At 39.9% G+C, this 23,833-nt stretch overlaps 1 protein-coding gene across 1 annotated transcript; it reads right to left on the reverse strand.

Annotated features, from left to right (window-relative positions):
• Nucleotides 1-22,562, reverse strand: ZRSR2 (zinc finger CCCH-type, RNA binding motif and serine/arginine rich 2). The gene is made up of 11 exons (XM_068963322.1): nt 22,522-22,562; nt 22,053-22,132; nt 18,569-18,659; nt 13,253-13,361; nt 12,815-12,901; nt 9,970-10,008; nt 9,257-9,375; nt 4,479-4,692; nt 3,577-3,632; nt 2,554-2,663; nt 1-521 (listed from the first exon to the last, which is right to left on the reverse strand). Exons 1-11 carry the CDS (start codon nt 22,560-22,562, stop codon nt 61-63), a joined length of 1,407 nt encoding a protein of 468 aa, XP_068819423.1. The 3' UTR covers nt 1-60.
• Between the last annotated feature and the right edge of the window lie 1,271 nt (nt 22,563-23,833).

The raw sequence follows: 23,833 nt of genomic DNA on the forward strand, positions 1-23,833 counted from the left end.
TAAGGTGTACAATCACTGAAAAACACAGTCAGTTTATTTGGATTTGGGGCTCTGAAGAGTTCAGTCTCTGCTCCCTGACCTCCTCCCTCCACGACTCCTGGACCTGGAGGAGCTCTGGCTGCGGCTCCTGCGGCTGTGGCTCCGGCTGCCCCGTCCGCGGCTGCGGTCCCTTTTTCTTCCTCTGCTTCGGGAACTGTGCCTTCCCAGGCTTCTGGACCTGTGTTTGTGAGATTTCTTGGCCCCGTGACTACTCCTCCTCTTCCGGTCGGCCTCCCCGTTCCTCTTGTAGGAGTGGGCCAGCCCAGGGCTCCTCCTCCTCCTCCTCCTCGGCCTGCTGTAGTAGTCGTCGTGGGGGCCCAGCCTCGCCCTCCTCTCTGAGCTCTTCCCAAAGGAGGAGCCAGTCCGATCTGGAGATAGGTAGATGTCTCGATTCGCTTCCCAAAACTCATTGTTGGGATTTCTGAACACGTGAAGGAAGTTGCAGTGTTTCCCTCTGGGACACTGCTGTATTTCAAATAAACCTGCAATGCCACGGCAAGGGAACAGGTTTACTGCTGGCACTACATCCTTTTCACAAGGTCCATTTCTGATGTTCGCTTGTGATAGGACTAATTTCTCCTTACGTACTTTGACCTCACAGTTTGGGTTCCCTGAATTTCAAAAATATTAAATGCTCTAACAAAAGGCACTGTGAAAAGTAATACATCAGAACTTTTAATTAACCAGAATGTCCCATTCCCCTCCTGGGTTATGGTGTGGAGTGCAACCCAACCAATGGCAACCATATTATTTATTATTTTTTCTATTGTTTTACCATTCTGCTGACTGACAATGCAGATCCCTAACTAACACTGAAGAACCAGCCCTGGTCGCCAGTCCTGGTGGCAGCATGCTTTGAGGGCACGGTGGTGGGAGGACAGAACCACTGGCTAAAATAAAGAGCATGTTGTAAGTAGAGGATCCTGTATTTTCTTACATCTCAAGAAGATGATAAACACTGGCCTAATGCTTTATCAGGTGCTTTTAATATGAAAGACTTTTGTCAACAGTGAAATCTACTTGCACAGTTTAGAGATCCCTTGAAGATTTTCAAACTTTTTTGAAAAAGCGGTAAATGATCTAAATATGTAAAAGAGGTAAACATGAAATACCTGTACACCACACACTATATACAGAAAGTCAGTCAAAATGGGTCAGAGTCCTAAACGTAAGCTATGGAACTATACATTCTTGGAAGAAAACATACAAGTAAATCTTCATGGCATGGGCTGACATGGATTCTTAGATATGATACCAAAGCACAAGCAAAAAAAAAAAGAAAAAATAGATGAATTGGGAGTCATCAAAATTAAAAACTTTTGTGCTTCAAAGGACACCTTCAAAGTGAAAAGACAATCTATATAATGGGAGAAAATACTTGCAAATCATATCTCCAATAAGGGACCTGTCTGTAGAACATATCAAAGAACTCTTACAACTCAATAATAAAAAGACAAAAGAAAAATGGGCAAAGTATCTGAACAGACATCTCTCCAAAGATGATATACAGTGGCCAATAATCCAATAATAAAGACACAAAAAATGCTCAGTAGTTAACTAGTCACACTCAGAAGCATCTCACTGACATCACACTGGATTCCTGGGAACTGACAAAAGTAACTGCCTTCATGGAGAAAACAGAGCCATCTCTTTCAGTCCCAAAGTCTTTAAGGTATAATGGTTCTTCTGGCCTGCCAAAGAAAGGAATTCTAAATGCCTCCCCCCCGCCCCACCTCCCGCTTCACATGATTTTTAAGCGACAGCATCCATTAAGACCAGGTTTGCCAAAGATTCAGACTTTATAAATTTACAGATTTTGAAATAGGAGGTTTTAAGCAAGTGAGTATGAAGTGAAGTGAAGCAAAGGGTAAGGGAAGTGGCCCCCAAAGGCACTGCAGCTCCTCTCATAGCTTCCGGGGCACTTCAACAATAAATGGTTTGGCTAAGCCTATTTGATAGAAATCACAACAGAATGACCCCTTCAAAATTGCCAGCTACTCAAAGACTGACTCATTTCCTGATTCGGCAGTCACCATCTGATCAGTCAGTCTGACTGAATGTGCCCTGACCAGGTTCCAAAGCTATAATCAATCTCTAAGGCACAAAAGTTTGTATTTCAATAAGGCAGGAAGTGTTACAGGTAATGTTTTAGGTGGCAAAGGTGACAAGGTTCACTAGGGATAAAGATGGGGGAAAAAAACAGCTCAAGTGAGGACCCAATGAATAAAAAACATAGACACAACTTCTCAGGCTTCCTGCAGAGCCTAGGACTTTAAGCACTGACCCTGTCACCTATACACCATGCCCCCAGTCACTGCATCCATAAAGTGACCCACAAGGTCGGTTACAGGTCTAAAATGTGATGTACTTTATATAGTGGTCTCTGTTCATCTACCAGGTGAGGCAAAAGCTAATCTCCACTCCTCTAAAAGGTTGCTTTCCCCTCTCCCCCCAAGAATATCACTTTATATGACAGTGGAACAGTTGGGGGAAAAAAAATCATGTTGTATTTACCACAAATTGCCATTTTCCATCGGGTCACTGGGCAGAATTCACACTGAAGCTGTCGTCCTGCGTACCACCGTCCATTAAACAGAGAAAGGGCTGCTTGGCATTCTTCTTCCCTTTAAACCACAAAGGATGTAACTTTATAGAGTAACTTTCTAATATGTAGATTAATCCTATTGTTAACTAACTCTTCTATTTGTTTACCAGAGGGCCACCAAGCTCACTGCTTCTGTGCTACCTAGGGAGTCCTCATTACAGCATTCAAGCTCCTGAAGCTCACAATTTATTCAGAAACCTTTTTTTTTCTAACTAACCTCTCAGAGATTCTGATGCATGGAAACCAGCTTGAGTCAAAGCTTCTTAAACCAAAAGACTGGACCATTAAAAATGCAGAAGTGTTTTCCACTGTCAGCGCCTGTTCTTTCTCAGCTCAGATTGCTGTCCTTCCTATTACAATGGTTAATTTACCCCATTAGCCATGGCTCCGTGCAGGCAAACAGCATGACGAGCAGAAATGACACACTAGCTGCTCTCTTAGCAGGCAAAATGCACACTGAAATTATTTGGGGCTTTAATTTCTCACTCTTTCGATTTATCCTTTTCTGTTCTCTATTCTGGTTATCCCTTTTCAGTTTGTGTTTTAATTATTAAAATTATATAAGTAAAAAATTCACTATATTGCAAAAGATTAAAAACTCTAAGTATACAAAGAATGAAATACAAATATATACTTTTCTAATCTTTTCTGTATTTCTAGATCAGCTCCTAATATTTACACTTTTAAAAATACCATGCAGGGACTTCCCTGTTCCAGTGGTTTAAAAACTCTGAGCTTCCAATGCATGGGGCACGAGCTCGATCCCTGGTTAGGGAACTAAGATCCTTCATGCCCTTCAGTGCAGCCAAAAAAAAAAAACAACCCATGCATATGAAACCTATATAGTCAGGGAAAAAAATCCCACATGTCAGTGTAAGTCACAACACTGTACTGTGACAAAATGTGAAGATGTTTATGTTCAGAATACTTACGATTGATACTGAACATACACATTGCCCCTCAGATGAGGTTCCAAGTTGCAGCTGACCTAAGGAGCAATGAAGAACTGATTTACTAAAAAAAAGACAAAAACCTAAGGAAAAGAAGCCCTCCAGTCATCATACGTACTTCTGTCCAGGCCGACATTACCATAAGATGTTATCAATCAAAAATTTCAAAATTAAGATACTACCCCATGCTCACATCTATTTAAGGCATACTTCAGCACATGGCAGTGTTGCAGGCAATTACCTGATCCTTTTTTTGTTCAAAGATATAAAATGTTACACACATGCATAAAAATAGACTATTAAAAAAAAGAAAAAAAATACAGAGACTAGTAATCAGCCCCTATATACATCACCCAGATTTAATACTAACATTTTCCATTTTTGACTGAGCATGTTTAAATACATAAAACATGAAAGACCCAGTTAAGGCCCTTCCATCCTGTTCTCCCTCCTCCATCATATAGATCAGCACTCTCCTGAGGTTGGGCAAATCCTTCGCATTCCAAATACACCCAGACATGGGCACCCCTATCTACATAGACCCAATACCCACAGCACACATATACATGTGCATGCATGCTAAGTCGTTTCAGTCTGTCCGACTCTGCGACTCTATGGACTGTAGGCCGCCAGGCTCCCCTGTCCATGGGATTCCAGGCAAGAATACTGGTGTGGGTTGCCATGCCCTCCTCCAGGGGATCTTCTTGACCCAGGGATTGAACCCACATCTCTTATGTCTCCTGCATTGACAGGTAGGTTCGTTACCATTAGCACCATATATGTGTGTCATAAAATATATATATTTATGCATGGACATGACATAGAGGCAGAGCCTGCGCCCTCGCTTTCCCACTCCCTCCTTCACATGCACTGCTCGTGCCCACCTTAAACTGGATCACTTTTCCCACATTCTTGAACTCAGGGAGCACGTCATCATAAAAGTCCAAGAACTGCTGGTAGGTTTCCTCTTCGCTGTACTCCAGGCTTGCATCGGGGTCATAGTCGTCCCTTCTGCACTGCTCCATCCCAAACGTTGTAAACATGCTTTTAATAAGAAGGGTGGGACTCGATGTCGGGAAATTATGTTTACGTGAACACCTGCATATGAAGGAAAAACTTCAGCAGTCCAATGGTGAGAAATTACACATAAGATACCTGCATTAAACTGTGAGATAAAGACTTGAGCAACTTAGCTGTCTTGACTAAACTGTAAGATGACAAACCTCATTCAGACTTTAAATATCAACACTTAACAAAACTGTTCTACAGCTGACCTATATATTGGATCTCATTAAAATGTACAGTTGGGAATTATTTCCAAGTTCAGGAGTCATTTTAGCTGCCTTTTACTGAAATTCAGAAAGCCTTACAGACATGGAAGCACATGGAAAGAGGAGCTGCGTGGGCATGACAGACAGTGATGACAGGCACAGAGACACCATGTGTGGGACTCAGGACAACGTGAGAATAGTGCAATCCTGATTCCATACAGTCACCAACAAACCCAACACCTAGAGAACAGAGTATTCTGAGAGTTTTAGCTAAATGGAATGCAGTTCATAGTTTTCATGGCATTTTTATATTATTTCCTCTGATCCTTGCAACCTGTTATGACAGCCAGGGCTAGTATTTTCTCCACTTTGAAAGAAGGAAAGTGAGGCCTAGAAAAGCACACAAGTTACCTGGCTGGGGAGAGAAGATCCCAGAGATCTGAGCTAATCAACAGTCCACTGCTTATGTGTTATATGATGTGCTAAATGTTAAGGAATTTCTCTTTTATGAAGGAGGTTGACCACTGTGAAGAACAATTTTCTTTTCAGTTTAAAGTAGACCGGGTTGTAACTGAGTAATTTTTTACAAAAAAATCTTTCATATGAGTTTACTTTCTTATTTACTTCTTTCTCCTCAAATAAAATGAAGAGGGGGAAAAAATACAGTTTAAGATTCCAAATCATCAAATTTTCCTGATTAAATTTCTAGCTTAAAAATTACAACAAAATTTTTAGAAAAAAACCCCAAGAACTCTTGAAGAAAAAAAAGTTGAAGAACAAACCAAGTGTTAGAGAAAAAAAAACAATGGCCCTGAAATGAATGTTTAACTCATGTTTACTTTCTACTGTCTGTAACATACATCTGTACACCTGGCTGAGACAATGCACAAGAATGCCTTGCACATAACATGCCCAACTCAGAAATGTGCAATCAGTGCTCACTAATGTGAAATTTTCTAGTTTTCAAAGGACTCTCCTAGATTATTCAGCCAAAGACTTAGTTATGAAATCCATCTTCCCAAGGACAAGTGCCCACAGAAAAAAGAAAAGGAATCAACCAGGTTGGCAGTGTTAGCAGAACCAGAATTTTACAAGTATGAAGCACATACAGAATTAAATGAGAAACCAATTTAACAAGGTTAAAATCCTCATGGGATTCTTATATCTGAATGAACTAGGCTCTAGCACCCAGGATGTCAAATGAACATTTGTGAGTTTTGGAACAGTGCCAAAGTCCCCATCTAGGGGAAAATCCCACTTGGCCTGGAGACAGTCCACATAGTATGAGTGTATTTAAGGCTAACTCTACAGCTTATACTGAAAATTCAGCTAAGACAAGGGATACTTGGGAAGGCAGTCTAAAGCTGTGGTACCCAAACCCGTGTGATTCTTAGAATCACCTGGGAAGAGCTGAGATTTCTTCGGTCCTGCCCTAGACCAATCTATTCAGACCTCAAAGAGTGGGGAACCCATGTTTTCAAAGTAACTCTATACGTGGTCCTTAAGGTCAGTCATGTCTAGGGACTCCTGGTTTAGGCCACGCTATTTGCCCATTAATAATAATAATTATTATTATTTACCCATTATTCAGATCCTTGAATCAAGTAAGACTGCCACAAAATCAGGTAGTTGGACATTACCTTAACTGGAAGGTCAGCCAATAAATGGCATGGGTCTCCAAATGCCCCCTCAGGTAGAACTGACTATGCCTCTTTTTCTCTTCTCCAGGCACTCACTACCTTTGTTCTTTATAGAATAAAGTTACACACTAAAGTTAGGCTCTGATTATTTACTGAAGGTCTTTGTGAGAAATATTCTCATGAAAATTACATATGCATCTGTTAATAAAATATCCATGAAAGTTACTGTCCACCTTCCTACTCAGTATCTTTATACAGTATTTTATGGGAAAACATTTAGACTCTGATGCCTAGAAAATCTGTCATTCCAGAGATCCCACTCATTTCCTTTTTGGTAAAAACTACAAAGCTCATTGTTGTGTGGGATGGATATAACTCCAAAGTCAAATGTACTGTCCATTCACAGTAGTGCACTTCTCCTTTCCTTGCTTTCTATTTATTTTATTAAACAGTGTAGTAGACTATGAGCCTTCTTTAAACCACTTTTGGAAACAAGTAAGGTATTAAATAACCACTCTGGTCAAAGAATTTTACTTTTCACCAGTGATTATGTTCTTTAAGGACCAAAAAACAAACAAAAAAAAACCTGAGCTCCCCTCCAAGCTGTGACTCTAAGAAAAATCAACTCTAGAAAGGTTCTAGAATTGAATACTATACTAACTACAAAAACAAAGCGACCAAAGAGATGCTTCGGTTATGCAAATGTGTGCTTATGTGACAGACCTCAACAGAGAAGGACAGTTGTATGATCTTGAGCAAGACACTGGGGCTCTCTGTGGAAGGGGAGCAGCATCTTTGTTTGAAGGGACGGTACTGGATTTTGTAACTGCTAGTTTCACGGAATCTTATTTCACAACTCATCACCTGAGTGATGAAAATATCCAAATCAATACTTTTTAAAGTACTTTTTTTGATAGTTGCGATGGTGAAATGTCACATGCCTATGAAAATATTAAGAAATCTTCACAAACTAATCTGACTACTGTCAATATTTCCTTGAAATGGCTCTCAGGGATGAGTTTTGAGAACCTGACAGACCATTCCCCTTTTCACAATTAAGTCCTGTCAACCAATTTCCTGAAACCCTTTAGGACATCTTCCCTTCTCTCACTTATGCCCAACAGAAGAAGAATCCAGAATCCGATGACTGCAAGCCTTCACATCATTACTACTTTGATGAAATTAAACATACATTTGGGAAACATTTCTAAGGGTACGAAGAGGGATAAAGTCTTTCTCTCTTCCTTTTCCTAAGGAGCCCAGATCCTCAAGAGGAGGCTTTCACTACTGACTGGATTCTGTGAATACTTTCACAGATATTCTGGGCATATAGCATCCCAACTATAAAACATAAAAGGAGTCACAAATCCTACATCAGTGACTCTCAGTCCTGGGGCATATTACAAATACCTGAGCACATTTCAAAAATTAGGGTGCCCAAGTCTCAAAAACTCTGATTTACTCAATTTGAGATAAGACGTAATTTTTTTCAAGCCTTCTAGATGATTCTAGTCGGAATCTAGGGTTGAGAACCACTGTTCTTAAAAACTGTAAAATGATGTAATGGCTTAAATTTTAAAAGAAAGAGAAAGCTAGAGAAGGTTCATATTTTCAAAGAAGGAAATAAAACTCACAGCATGTATAATTTTATGAATAAAATAAACACGAGAGACAACATACAGTTTCTCATTAAATACATATGAATTTGCCAATTCATATCCCTTTTTATGATGAATAGGACACTAAGATATAATTAGATCTTTTCTTCTGCAGAATGAAAAGTAATAATTAGATTTTGCCTCAGATGGATTTATTCACCATTATGAATTATTTATCCACTTTAAGTTGTTCAGTCATAAACAAGCCAAATTATAAAAATCATCATTGCCTGCCATACAGTTGATATTTAAATATTTGCCAAATGAATCAAAACACCAACACTTAGTTTTCTACGTGAATGTCCTGTTTTAAAATCATTGATCCAAAAGAGGCAGGGAACCAGAGGGTCTCAGAGAATAATGGCAACAGTAACAAAAAGAAATTATCAGCAAACACTCAGCGCTTGCCATGGGCCTGCCACATTTGACCTGTCGACCTGCTTTCCCTGAATTCACTCATTTCAGCCTCACAACTGCCTTGGAGTTGGAGAGTACTACTTTTAATATCCATTTTACAGATGAGGAATCTAAGGCACTAAGGACTTAAGTAACTTTCTCACTGCTATAGCCACTAAAGCCAGATGCTGAACCCTGCGTCTGTTCCTCGATCAGAGCAGACTGAGAATGTGCACTAGAATTTTTCTCTACTCACTCAGATCCTGTCTTTCACAGACATCCCTTTGGGCATGCCAGTTTTTAAAGCCTCCTTCGTGCACAGTATTTGCCATTCAAAAAATAAAGCCAGGCTGCTCCAGTCTTTTGAAATAGATTTCCTCATCCCAGTTCACCCATGTGGACCAATTCAAGCGCAGGAAGAAAACTAAAGTGAAAGGTCCTCAGACAGCTGTGGGAGGAATGAAAAGGAAGCCCTGCCAAAGAACTGGACCAACTTACCCGGGGCGGGTGGGGAAGAGGGTGTCAGGGAGCAGGGGACACTCAGCTTGGGGAACTAGAGCAGCAGCAAGAACATAGCAGAGGCCTGACTGAACATGAACATTTCAAACTCCAGCCTGTGCCATTCTCCAAATGGGAACTTGGAAACCTTGATGTTTTGAGTCACTTAACTCTGACACAATAAAACAAAATTGGTTACCGATCTCCGAATCTGCACGCTCCTGTTTTACTGTAGAATGGACAATTAGCTCGATCTTTCTCCATTACTCTTAATTCCATGGGTGGTTCTGGGTTTTGCCATGTGGCACCATTTTCCAACTGTTGAAAATAACCGTGACTTTATTTGATGTAAAAATCCATAAAGAATTAAATGTTTAAAAGGTATTCAAATATTTCAGTCAAAAATAAAAACAGATTCCTGTAAAAATATACACATTTAAGTTGTGCCACACAATCGAGACTCTACAAACAACTGTCATGAGATAGGGGCTATGTGTCCCTCCTGGCTCCTGGGCACTGTCTAGCATCAGGCATTGCCTCGGCTACCAGGAGCACTCACCAAGGTTTCCCTTCTGTCCATCGATTCTGAAAAGAGTCAAAGGACTTGTTAGGGAACTATCCCTTGATTTACTCTGAATCAAGTTAAAACATCCACTGGGGTGTAAAAATGTGTGAGGCTGATTACACATTCTTTAAGGACTATAAACAAGTCCAGTCCACAGGGGTGATTTTTGCTTTTGTTCATCAATTCACTTTTGTTGTTGCTGTTGTACAAATTACAGAGCCTCAGATGTGAATCCCACATTCAGACGGGATCTAAGTAACTTACCACAAAATTAACATTACTGGAAGTAGAGTTTTTAAAGAAATGCTCATTGGCCTCAAATTGTTAATGAAAGGTTTTGAAAATACCTCATTTTCAGCCTGCTCCAGCATCTTCTGCACAGCTTCCTACAAATGGTGCAAACATAGGACTAATGAAAACCTCGAAGTCAGGTAAGTCATATCTGGTTTATCTGGTTAAGAATCTCATGTATAACAATTTAAAAAAACCCATCATACAAAAGGCTTCAGGTTGTAATTTGCTTTCTACAGCACAATCTTCTGAAAAACTTTCAAAAGACATACAGGTGAGAATCTTCATTCAACTAGGACATTAAACAGCTAACATTTCAAAACATAGTCTTCTAATAGTTTCAGTAAGAGTAATATATAGCAGATTTGAACATATATTCCACATTCTAGTTTTTAAGGTGAGGTACTAGTGAATATCATAAAAGACAATGGTAGCTGAAACATCACAAACACTTAACAGATGCTACATTATGATAAGAACAGTAGGAACTGGGATTGATGAAAAATCTCAAACTTTCTGATAAGGCAGTATCACAGTTCTGCACTATGCCAGTAAAAGTTTACCTCCTTGGCATTTAAATAAGCTTTAAATTATGTTTGACAGACTTTTCCCTAGCTCCTTAAAATAATAGATAAAAGACTTATGTCTAGCTGCTTATTTGATTAACTACCTGGCCATGTAAGGGTGCTTAGTAACTTAATGTGCTCAAAATGGAACTCTACTCTTCCCTACTCCTTACCGATCTAAATGCCTCTTCTCAAACAGAGCTGCCATGTGCCTACATGCTCAAATTAAAAACATATGGCTTGAATTCTCTCCTCCTTTCCCCTTCCTGCCCATTCAGCCTACCAGCTAGAATTCCGCTAACTGCCACAACTCATTACAAATCTGTGTACTTCTCTGTATTAAGCATCAACTGCCATCCAAACCACTATCATGTCCTGTTTGGAGCAACAGCCTTCTAATTGGTCACAACAGTTCTACTCTTGCTTCCTTAGTCATCACTCCCAACTGCCACCTGCTATTCTTTATACAAAAGTTAGAATGATCTGTTAAAGGTAAAGATATAAATTAAATGAAGTCAGTCCCTGCTTCAAAACCCTTTAATGGCTTCCCATGACACTTCAGGTAAAATCCAAACTCCTCCTTCCCACCCAGGAGGCCTTACATGAATGACCCTGCCTACCCTCCTGAACTTGGGCCCACCTCTGCCACTCTCCTCTTTTTGGTCTCTAGGATTTAGGCACCCTAACCTCCTTTCAGCTCCAGGCTCAGACTTCCCTGCCTCTGCCTGGAACCCTTCTCCCCAAGATCTCTACACTCAGCCGTCAGTTCACACATCGGCACCTCCTCAGAGCAGTCTTCCTTGACAGGCAATCAATTGAAAGATGTAGTTTCCTACCACAATCAGTCTGTCATGTGACCTGCTTTCTTTCTTTATACCACATACCATTACCTTAAAGCACCTAAAATGATCTTTTTGGTTACTTATCATTCAGTTTCCCCATCAAGAAACTGAACGCAATGAATACAGATCTTTGTAGCTACCCTATCTCCAATCCCAGAGAAGCATCTAGCTCACAGCAGAAAACTCAGAATGCAGATCCCTTTATATATATATATGCTTAGAATTGACTTCATTTTACCTACTTCTCCTTATGTCTCACCAGACTTCCTTTGAAACAAAAACTTTAGCTTTTATCTGGTGCCAGAAAAGACCTCAATTGAAAAACATTTCACTGTTAAAATAGTTATTACTCTCTCTCTAAAACAAACAAACAAAAAAAAAGACAAGCTCCAAACGATTTTCCTGCCCCCTAAAAACCTAGCATGATCTTGCCTCATCTGGAAAGCAGTACTCAAGTAAGGGTTTTTTAAATTTACACTGGAATTAACTGATGGCTTGAGACACAAGAAACAAAGGTTGCTTCTACCCCATTATGACTAGGATGTAAACAAATGCATTTTTCCCTCCAGCAGGTGATTACCCAATTTTATGTTATTCAAATGTAGCAATATCACAGAAAAGATACATCCTGATGAATCAGTGAAGGAAAGATGAGCTGTGATATCTTTGAAATAAATGCACTGTTAAGGAATAGCAGCAAAATAGACCAAAGCAATCCTTAAAAAACAATCCTAGAAGATACAGATATATACAAATACCTTAAGATTCTTTTTTCGTGTGAACAACGATGTTACTTACAACTGTCTTTAGAGCACAAGTTAGAAAAGAAGTCAAAACTTAATAACAAAAAATATTTCCTAATCTCTCAATACTTGAGCTTCTGATTTCTTTCAATCTATTAGTTTTTGCTGACATGTCCAAAGTAGTGAAGTCTCTTACGAATCAAACAAAGGTGGAAACTATAAAAAATAATATTCACTCAGTCAACCCATATACAACAAAACCTCAGAAAAACACTGTCTGCTGTGGAATGGTACAAAGTGTAAAGTAGGGGTCAGCTTCCTGTTTTTATCAATAAAACAATAAGGTTTTATTGGAATTTGGCCACAACCCTTTATTTGCATGTTACCTATGGCTGCTTTCATGGGACACTGGCACTGTTGGATGTTTTCAACAGAGACCATACAGACCATAAAGCCTGAAATATTTACTCTGACCCTTTACAGAAAAAGCTGGCCAATCCCTAGTATACAGGATAAGACAGAGTTGGGGGAAAAACCCTTAATTTAAGGCATCTGCCACAGCAAACACCCAGAGAAAAGCATCATAAGAAAATACTAGTGTATATCTAAACTAAAAACATGACTCTTTCTAAAGAAAAAACCAAGCTCAAACCCAGATATGCCTATAGCTTATTCTTCCACCCCATCATCCACCCCATCCACCCACTGAGAGGATACGCAGTGCGTTTATCCTCCTGTGACAGGCATCACCTCTCTTTCTTTCTTCTCCTGTAGCTTCTGCTGCTCCTCTTCTCTCTCTTTTCTCTGCTGTTCTTCCCATTCTTCCTTTAACTTTCTCTTTACAGAGGGGAAAAAATAAAAAGAAGAAAGGTAATTTTTTTCAGACTCACGTTTTTAAAACATTTGACATATGGGGCAAATAAATGAAAAATCTTAACATTGGTAAAATGTATAACATCCCTCCCCCTTTTTTATTTGGCTGCACCAGCTCTCAGTTGCAGCACACAAGATCTAGTTCCCTGACCAAGGACCAAACCCAGGCCCCCTGTATTGGGAGCACAGAGTCTTAGCCACTGAACCACCAGGGAAGCCCTAACAGCTGGTTTCTAAAGTTCAAGGTATGTAACTCTTACTGAGAGTCATTTTGGTTAACTAGTTAGTTAACTGGTTATCTGATTAATACCATACCTCTTGTTCTTCCTGCCGTTTTCTAGCTGCCTCTTCCTTTTCCTTCTTTATTCTGAATTCTTCTTGTGCCTTCTGCTCCCGCAGCAACCATTCCTCATGTAATTTTTGCCTATTGACGTAATGATGTGATCAAATAAAAGGAATGGGCGCTAATCCACAAATACATCCACACATATATGAAAGTAAAATGACATTTTGTGAATGATGAAAGTATCATGAAAGATATTTTCTAGAAAGCAGTTAAGTAGAGGTAAGAGGACCAGGATACATGAGTAGTGATCCTGGAAAAGCACTGCATTTTAGCAACTATCCTCCTAGAGGGAAACAGTGTAAAATCATTACTTCTACATTTCCTAACTGTAACATCTTTAGACAAACCAATGACACTCTAGCTTTCTCTTTAGGTTGGCCACAGTGATGTTTCAGTTCAGTCGCTCAGTCATGTCCGACTCTTTGCAACCCCATGACTGCAGCACACCAGGGTTCCCTGTCCATCACCAACTCTCGGAGTTTATCCAAACTCACGTCCATTGAGTCAGTGATACTATCCAACCATCTTATCCCATCGTCCCCTCCTCCTCCTGCCTTCAATCTTTCCAAACATCAGGGTCTTTTCAAATGAGTCAGCTCTTCGCATCAGGTAGCCAAAATACTGGAGTTTCAGCTTCAACATCAGTCCTTCCAATGAACACCCAGGACTGATTTCCTTTAGGATGGACTGGTTGGATCTCCTTGCAGTCCAAGGGACTCTCAAGAGTCTCCTCCAACACCACAGTTTAAAAGCATCAATTCTTCGGCACTCAGCTTACCTCACCGTCCAACTCTCACATCCATACATGACCACTGGAAAAACCATAGCCTTGACTAGATGGACCTTTGTTGACACAGTAATGTCTCTGCTTTTTAATATGCTGTCTAGGTTGGTCATAACTTTCCTTCCAAGGAGTAAGCATCTTTGAATTTCATGGCTGCAATCACCATCTGCAGTGATTTTGGAGCACACAAAAATAAAGTCAGCTACTGTTTCCACTGTTTCCCCATCTATTTGCCATAAAGTGATGGGACAGGATGCCATGATCTTCGTTTTCTGAATGTTGAGCTTTAAGCCAACTTTTTCACTCTCCTCTTTCACTTTCATCAAGAGGCTCTTTAGTTCCTCTTCACTTTCTGCCATAAGGGTGGTGTCATCTGCATATCTGAGATTATTAACATTTCTCCCGGGAATCTTGATTCCAGCTTCTGCTTCTTCCAGCCCAGCGTTTCTCATGATGCACTCTGCATATAAGTTAAATAAGTAGGGTGACAATATACAGCCTTGATATACTCCTTTTCCTATTTGGAACCAGTCTGTTGTTCCATGTCCAGTTCTAACTGTTGCTTCCTGACCTGCATACAGATTTCTCAAGAGGCAGGTCATGTGGTCTGGTATTCCCATCTCTTTCAGAATTTTCCACAGTTTATTGTGATCCACACAGTGAAAGGCTTTGGCAGAGTCAAGAAAGCAGAAATAGATGTTTTTCTGGAATTCTCTTGCTTTTTCGATGATCCAGCCGATGTTGGCAATTTGATCTCTGGTTCCTCTGCCTTTTCTAAAACCAGCTTGAACATCTGGAAGTTCACGATTCATGTATTGCTGAAGCCTGGCTTGGAGAATTTTGAGCATTACTTTACTAACGTGTGAGATGAGTGCAACTGTGTGGTAGTTTGAGCATTGCCTTTCTTTGGGATTGGAATGAAAACTGACCTTTTCCAGTCCTGTGGCCACTGCTGAGTTTTCCAAATTTGCTGACATATTGAGTATAGCACTTTCACAGCATCATCTTTTAGGATTAGAAATAGCTCAACTGGAATTCCATCACCTCCACTAGCTTTGTTCGTAGTGATACTCCTAAGGCCACTTGACTTCACATTCCAGGATGTCTGGCTCTAGGTGAGTGATCACACTATCGTGATTATCTGGGTCGTGAAGATCTTTTTTGTATTGTTCTTCTGTGTATTCTTGCCACCTTTTCTTAATATCTTCTGCTTCTGTTAGGTCCATACCATTTCTGTCCTTTATTGAGCCCATCTTTGCATAAAATGTTCCCTTGGTATCTCTAATTTTCTTGAAGAGATCTCTAGTCTTTCCTGTTCTGTTGTTTTCCTCTATTTCTTTGCATTGATCGCTGAGGAAGGCTTTCTTCTCTTCTTGCTATTCTTTGGAACTCTGCATTCAAATGCGTATATCTTTCCTTTTTTTCTTTGCTTTTTGCTTCTCTTCTTTTCACAGCTATTTGTAAGGCCTCCTCAGACAGTCATTTTGCTTTTCTGCATTTCTTTTTCTTGGGGATGGTCTTGACCTCTGTCTCCTGTACAAATGTCACGAACCTTTATGTGCCAATAAGTGAGTAACATCCAGCTTTTCACATTCAGAAAGTATTACCCTTCCTATTCCATGCAGTTTGAAAGTGCCAAATGCAGGATTGTAGCATGACAAAAACCTGGCATCTCCTGCTCTAAACCCTTGGACTGCTACTCTTTACAGTTCAGAGACTTGGTTTGCCTCAAGCAAAAGAGAACTATATTGTGATCACGTCTTTAAAATAAAGCTACAGGTTTTAAGAAAAGACGACAAGGAGTTAAAAAAAAATGAGTTGGTGTCTAGTTTATGCTTAGAAATGACCAGTTATAAACAGTGATCTTGTATTACAATTGTATCTCAGATGTCCAATACCACAAGTTTCCAACTTAAAGACAGGTTATATTTCAAAAGTTTATTAGGCAATTTGGTGTTCAAAAACCTTGACTGTATATTGTCCCACTGAATTTATAAAAGGAAAATGAAATATGAGAAACTGTACTATATTACTTCAGGGACATCAGGAGTTAAATAAGGTTTTATGTCTAGTCTGGGGACCCAACCACAATTTCAAATACTCAATGGGAGAAAGTATTCCATTTCCTACTACAGATTCCAGGAACCTATCTTTTAGCCATGGTAGAGACTGGCATGTTGGATATGCCAGCGTTTCTGTGTATGTCATGGGGTATATGTAGATGTTTCAGTGTGCAGAACTCTGATTCATGAACTGCAGTATTTTCAAATAATTATCCTGCTTTTCAACAGTAAAGTATTATGCAACACTTACAGGAATAAACAAATATTAATGGAACACAAAGACACATGTATGTGATTTAAAAGAAGCACCTAAGTAAATGGGGAAGCAAAAAAAAAAAGACTTCCCTATTTCATACTATACATATTATCTTCATCTTAACAGAAATCTCTAATAAGAACAACCAGAGTTATTATAGCATCTCCTATCTGCTCACACTGTGTTAAGCACTATACACTTACCACCTCATTCATCTCATTCAATCTGCTCAATTCTACGGAGTAGGTACTATGATTATTATTATATTTTTTGGCTACGCCATGCAGCATGAGGGATCTCAGTTCCCCTACCAGGGAGTCCTAACTACTGGACCACCAGGGAAGTCCCTGTTTATGTTCCTATTTAGGGTGAGGAAATCGAAGCTTAGAGAGATTCAGCAACTTGAACACAGCTAGTAAGTAGCAGGGCCAAGAATGGAATGCAGATCTGGCTGAATTCAACTCCATGTTTCCCGTCGCTACTACCTTTTTTTTTCCCCAGCATTTTGATACTTCCACCTACTTATGTGCTTAAGTAGGTAATAGGAATTAATTACAAGAAAAGAAGCAACATTACCAGTGAACACACTAAATAGCTGGAGAGGGTCTATCAAGTTTTTTTTCCTTTAAAATATTATTTATTTTTTGTTGTGGCAAAGTATATATATCATAAGACTTACCATTTAAGTGTACGGTTGAGTAACATTAAGCAAATTCCTATTACTGTGTACTACTTTTTAAAAAAGCCCAGAAAACAAAACAGTACTCCCTGAAAAATACCAAAAAAAAAAAAAAGAGCAGAATATTTTTGTCATCTTGTGCTGGGGAAGGCCTTTTAAAGTCAGACACCAAGGCCAGATATCATGATGAAATTGACAACACGGAAATCAAATTAATTAACTAACACTAGAATCTAAGTTAGGACTGATGACAAACGGAAAACATATATATCACACACATGACAGATATAGGATTAATATCCTTAATCAAGTAATAACATTGCCTACATAACAAAAAAAATGTATCCCCAAAGAGAAAGGTTTAAGCAATCTACAAATAGATATTATATAAAAAGATACTCAACCTACGAATTAAGTAGAATATATCTGAACTCTACTCAATACTCTGTAATGATATATATGGGAAAAGAATTTTAAAAAGGAGTGGATGTAAGTATACATACAACTGATTCACTTTGCTATACAGAAGAAAGTAATGCAACATTGTAAATCAACTGAACTCTAATGATAAAGTTTTTTTAAAATGTACATTTGAAAAGATGAGAAATAACTTTTTACTATAGCAGTTTTAAGAATTGATAATGCGTATTGTGACTGACAGTATGGAGAGATGGGCACCTTGATTCACTCTTGGAAAGGTGGGAAACTGCAAACCGGGATGCTCTTTCTATCTGCATAAAAGTGCATTTTATGTGCACTTTTCCTCTTGGCATTTTTCTAAGGAAATAATAGGACAATACCAAGGATATATAATCATGGATACTTGCTGCAACTTTTTTTAATAATAGTAAAAAGCCTGAATGTAAATAAATAACAAATAGTAAATGAGAGTAAATTAATAGTACCATGGTAAGTGAATGTGATTTAACAGTAACCAACATTTATTTCGAGAACTAAACATTCATCAGTAGAGAACTATAAATTATGAATAGGGAATAAATTATGCTAGCCATACAATGGATACTGTGTTGCTACTGAAATGGTTGAATTAGATCTTTGTATCAACACTGAAGTAAATGTCCTATACACTTAGCAGAAAAAAGCAATCTATAGAAAAATATGTATAAATATCATCCCATGAAAGAAATATATATATATATATATATATATATTTTTTCATCTACAGTTTCTTTCTTACCTTAACAGTGGCTATCTTTAGATATGTGAAGTTTATTGAAGTCTCTTCACTGTTTACACTTACTAATTATCTGGATTTTTTTCTCAAAAACAATTACAAATTAGCAAAAAGAGTGAAAAAACTATTTTTAAAGACAACATCTTGTTTCAGCCCATCAAGTAGAGATTTAAACAGCTTATCCAGGGTATTTTACAAGATCTATTTTGTATAAGATTGTGTAAAGAAGACCTGTCCTAGTTAGTGAAGACTTAGGATATTCAAGTAAAAGAACTGGGCTTGCAGAAAGAGCTTCAATCAGTGCTGACCTCTCTCTCTCCAACAGCCTCTCTTCTTCTTCTTGTTCTTCAGTCAAAGCATCTGCCACTGCCTCCTCTTCCTCCTCCTTCTGTGAGAGTCCTGAAGGAATGTAAATGTGTTAGGACACTATCCGTGTATTACAAAGCCTTGGTCAATAATTCCAAGAAAAAAAATTATATACAATTTTTTATCTTTACAATTATGGTACAAACCTCTTTTTAAAACTTTCTAACAATAAAGGGCCCCAACCACCCAAACTGGAACAATGTGAACACTGAAAAGAACAATAATGGTAGTAGATTAACACATTAAACTGATATCCCCTAAAATGGTGAGATATGGGAGGGAATATCCATCTTTATAGAAGAATGGCAACTGAAAAATGTAGAAAGACTTAAGTACAATAGTCCTCACTGCAGTACCCCACTGTAGGAACTAACTGTTGGGAGGAGGATATTTATTTACACTATCTCAAAATACCAGCCTACAGATGAATACTAATTACAAAGGGGGAAATATCTATTACAGTGGAGCCATCTGATTGGCAACACTTTGACCACACTTCACATCACTAGGAGTGGGACAACTTGACATGAGAGGCCCCCAGATGTATGCAATGAGAGCTATACAGCATCAGTTGTGTAGTATTTTTTCACAGTGTACCTGAAGCTACTCAGGAGAAGAGGTACTAATCTAGAATGCAGGGCATTCCACAAAACAACTGGCTTGAGCTTTTCAAAATAATCAAACTTGAACTGGGAAAGTTTACATATGGTCTGTATATCATATTGCTGAATTACTATTCCTTTATTTGTTTAGTATTGTGGCCTTATTCTTAAGAGATGCAGGCTTAAGTATTTAGGCGTGAGGGCTATGTACATGCAACTGACATGCAAAGGGTTCAGAAAAAATTTGTACGTATGTGTCTATCTATCTATATACAGAGAAAGTAAGGCAAAATGTTAACAACTGACAAACCTAGGCAAAAGGTTCATAATGTCTACTGTACATCATAGATGTCTACTGTCAAAATTTAAATTTGTGGGGAGAAAAAAAGGAGGAAAACTGAAGTGATCTTAAGGAACTATAACAGAAGATCTCAGGCTAAAAGGAAAAAGATACTGTCTTTTTAAATACATTAAATACTTTAATACATTAAATACTTTAAATACATTAAGTATTTAAAAAGTGAAAAGTGTTAGTCACTCAGTCGTGTCCAACTCTTTTTGATCCCATGGACTGTAGCCCGACAGGCTCCCCTGTCCCTGGAATTCTCGAAGCAAGAACACTGGAGTGAGTAGCCATTCTCTTCTCAAAGGGATCTTCCTGACTCAGGATCGAGCCTGGGTCTCCCACACTGCAGGCAGATTCTTTACTGTCTGAGCCACCTGGGAAGCCCATATTAAGTATAGGTCTAACCAAAGGCTCACCTAGTCCTAGATAACTACAGTACTGAAACACTGAACGATGCAGTGGTTACAGGCACTGGCCGTCCATGCAGTTGAAAATCCATGTATAACTTTAAAGTCACCCCTCCACATTCACAGTTCTTCCATATCTGCAGTTCTGCATCCTTGGATTCACCCAACTGCAGACCATGTAGTACAACAGTATTTACTACTGAAGAAAATCCACGTATAAGTGAATGTGCGCAGTTCAAAACCCACGCTGTTTAAGGGGCAAGTGTGTATCTAACTGTATTATACATGTAAGTATATATGGAGTCATTCTACAGTTTTCCAGCTTCCTTTTTTCCTTCATGTTACCTTAATTTCTGATAATGCAGCTTATTTCAGGTTATTTCAAGTAGAATTGGGTGCTAAAGAAGCTACCTGTAATAGACAGGTTGATAATCCAGAAATTTCTACCAATCACTTGCCAATTCACTCTGGAGCAATTCTTACAGAATATTTCTATATTGTAGTCTTCTGGGTAATGTTTGGCCATCCAAGTGTGCTACAACCCACAGCAGTGTTTGGTTGACCATAGTATTCATGAAGCACCACTAAGTAAAAAATTGTGAGCTGGAGTAGGCCAAAGCAGGAGCAGTCATCCAGAGGCAAGTGCTTCATTGTGGCTCTGCCATTAACCATATAAAATCATGAGCAGACCAGTGAGCTGCATCCTTCAACTGACTAAACTGCCAAAGGACACAACCACTTGCCTATTCATAGAGGCTCACTCCAAATGCACTTTACAAAGTTAAAAGGGAATAAAAAATATCAATGCAATACATTGGAATTGAAGAATGTAAAGCAAAAGAGAAAGACTTTTAAAAAGTTGGGGCATGTTACAAGAAAACAGGTTAGCATAGTAAGGAAACCGAGAACTTTAAGGGGGGTGGGGAATTACTAAGGGCATCAAAAATGCCAATCTACCCTGTTTCTCCTTTTATCCCTGATGTTTTATCCTGTCTCAAGTGGGACCAGTTTTGAATTAAAAAAGAGATAGTAATACAGGCTGCAGGGCAATGCACTGTTCCTTTCATTCTAAATATCCCAAGTATTGCTACTCAAACAGTTTCTGGGCAACTCTAATGATAAATAAAACTGCTATGGCTATTTTTCTCAAGCCCCCAAAGTCCTGGTTCCTTGAGGCCATGGTCTGTGGACTTCAAGAATTGTCCAGGATAATTTACTAGGCATATTTTGGTTAATGTACATGACAACCATTATAACTCAGTACTCCTGTGTGATTTCAGTGCTTCCATGTGCATTTATTACTATTATATAACTTTACAACTAAGGTCATTGAACAGGTAGGTTTAATAAACAAACATTAGATTCTGCCATGTGAGGGCCAAATGACACCACCCGCCAGTACAGATGAAGGTTCCCACAGTATTTTAATAGGAAGAAAAAGTGATAAATAACCACATGGCAATAGTAGTAGTAGCATTCCAAACTCCACTCAGTACCATATTAATGTCCTGAGCATCTGTTTCCCATCATCCCTAACATTACATAAATGTAGATATAGGGATGGCGGTCGAGTGGTTAAGACTCCGCATTTCCACTGCAGGGGACATGAGGTCCGTCCCTAGTGCGGGAACTAACACCCCACATGCCACGCAGTGCGGCCAAACCAAAAACCAAGTTAAGTTTCATAATTAATTTCATCTGTATGTATTTAAATAAGATCAACAAGGGGTCTCTCACGTTAGTGTAGTTTGAGAAAAACTTGCAAAATGTCTAAACCCCTCGAATCCTGCTGGTTTTACAAAGAAAAATATTCGCCGAATACTTACTATGTGCAAGGGCTGTGCTAGCTGCTGTAATTCATGATGCCTGCACCTGTAATATTAGATACTTTATAAATACTGATTCACCATGACTTCTTCCCCCTCGAGTAAGTACTTTTACCACTGTTTCTGATATGGGTCTAACAACTTTTTGAGGGGTCGTGGCCACAAGCAACTATGTATTAGGTAACAATACTTGGACGGGAGTCGCGGGGGCAATTTAATACACAGAAAATAAGTAAGTCTATTACCAGAGTCTCTCAGTCGAGCGAGTTCCTGTCGCCGTTTCTTTCGTTTCTCCTTCTTCAGGGCAGCCCTGTACTTTTTGTGGCTGGAAAAACAAGACACACACTCCAGCGTCAGCGCCCGCAACTGCAGCGCTGCCTGAGCTCCCTTCTCCTCCGCGCCCAGTGACAGGAACTCCAACAGTGAAATCTTGCTTCCCGTGTTTTAATTACAGAACATGCATTTACCACCGCCTCGCCATCCCATGCGCACACGGCAGGTCTTCTCCATGCCCCTCTGCTCCCCTTCTCGCCTCCCTGAGCCCACAGATGCCCACTGGTAATTCAGGCGCGCCCAGGAAAAGGATAGAGCTGCTGCGGTGGCTCGTGTGCTTGGCCCAGCTCCCCTTTACTTCATGCTTGCACATCTTCCATGCCCAGCCTCGGTCTGCTCCATCCCCTTTTCTCTCAGCTCATCTCTCCTATACCAGCTCACCTCAGCTTCTCCGAAAACAGCATATTCTCGGGCGCCGCCATCTTGCCAGCGCCGCCAAGCCCACGGGAGCCGGCCGGAAAAGGCGGGCTTGAGGACGTGCGCAGACGCAGTTGCTGCGCGGCTTCTCGGGCGAGAGTGGAGGGGAGCGTTTCTGACCTAAGACTAAAGGCCGGGGTAGGTAGCTCGTCTTCCAAAAGTCTGCACAACTAAATGTCTCCTTCCCGAAAAAGAAGGGGCACCTACCCCGCCCTGTAAGTAATTCTTCTCTCCTAGCGCTTCCCCAGTGCGTTATCATTACCTCTCCCCAACTCATTGTGAGGTGTTTTGTGGTCAAGAAGTTAGTTACACCTCTCCTTTTCTCGTCATCCATTCACGAAGCCTCATCGTACACAAAGCGGCTAGCCTTTTTTTCCAGTCCGAGGCTGTGCCTCCATTCGTGGTTCCACTTATTGTCGCCTTAGACAGAGCCCTACACTCCTCCCCCTTCCACTGACACCTGCCGGCTCTAGAGGCTACAGAGGTGCAACCTCTGCTCCCAAGGAATTTCCAACCTAGAGACAGAGAAGGACCAATTCACAGATAAGATTATATGTTATAGGCAACTCAGTTTACATTACAAAGGCCACCTGGGAATTCAAAGAGAGCTTTCTAATGCCTGAGTTGTTTTGAAGGCGGTTGGGCTAACCCGCCTGCCAATGCAGGAAAGAGACGTGGGTTCAATACCTGGGTGGGGAAGATCCCCTCGCATAGGAAATGGCAAACCGCTCCAGTATTCCTGGCTTGGAGAATCCCATGGACAGAGGACTCTGGTGGGCTACAGTCCATAGGGTAACAAAGAGTCTAACACTACTGAAGCGACTTAGCACACAGGCACGAAGGGCTATTACTCAAGTGGAGAAGGCTGGGAATGGAATTGCAGGTAAATCAGCACAAGCAAAGGCACTGAGCGATGAAACAACGTGGAGTCTGCCATAACCGCGAGAACTTTGGCCATCGAGTATAAAGGACAATATGAGAGTATCAAGAATAGATAGAGGTGGCTGGTGCTAGGTTATGGCGAAGGGCCATTCCCAAAAGCTTTAATTATGCTCTGTAGGGAATAGGGAACCATTGCAAGTTGAGTTGAGGCTTTTGTGATCGTATTTGTGTTTTAGGTAAGTGACTGGTTTGCAGTATAAAGGATACAGCCAGAATAAAGCAATCTAGGTGAGAGGTAACAAGGAATTAAACTGGGACAACAAGAGTAAGAGATTGAGAAAGCAAAATCAATCCTGCTAATAATTAGACTGTGGTTTACACACATAAGACCAAG

The sequence above is a fragment of the Capricornis sumatraensis genome, chromosome X, assembly GCF_032405125.1.
Source record: "Capricornis sumatraensis isolate serow.1 chromosome X, serow.2, whole genome shotgun sequence".
Lineage (NCBI taxonomy): Eukaryota > Metazoa > Chordata > Mammalia > Artiodactyla > Bovidae > Capricornis > Capricornis sumatraensis.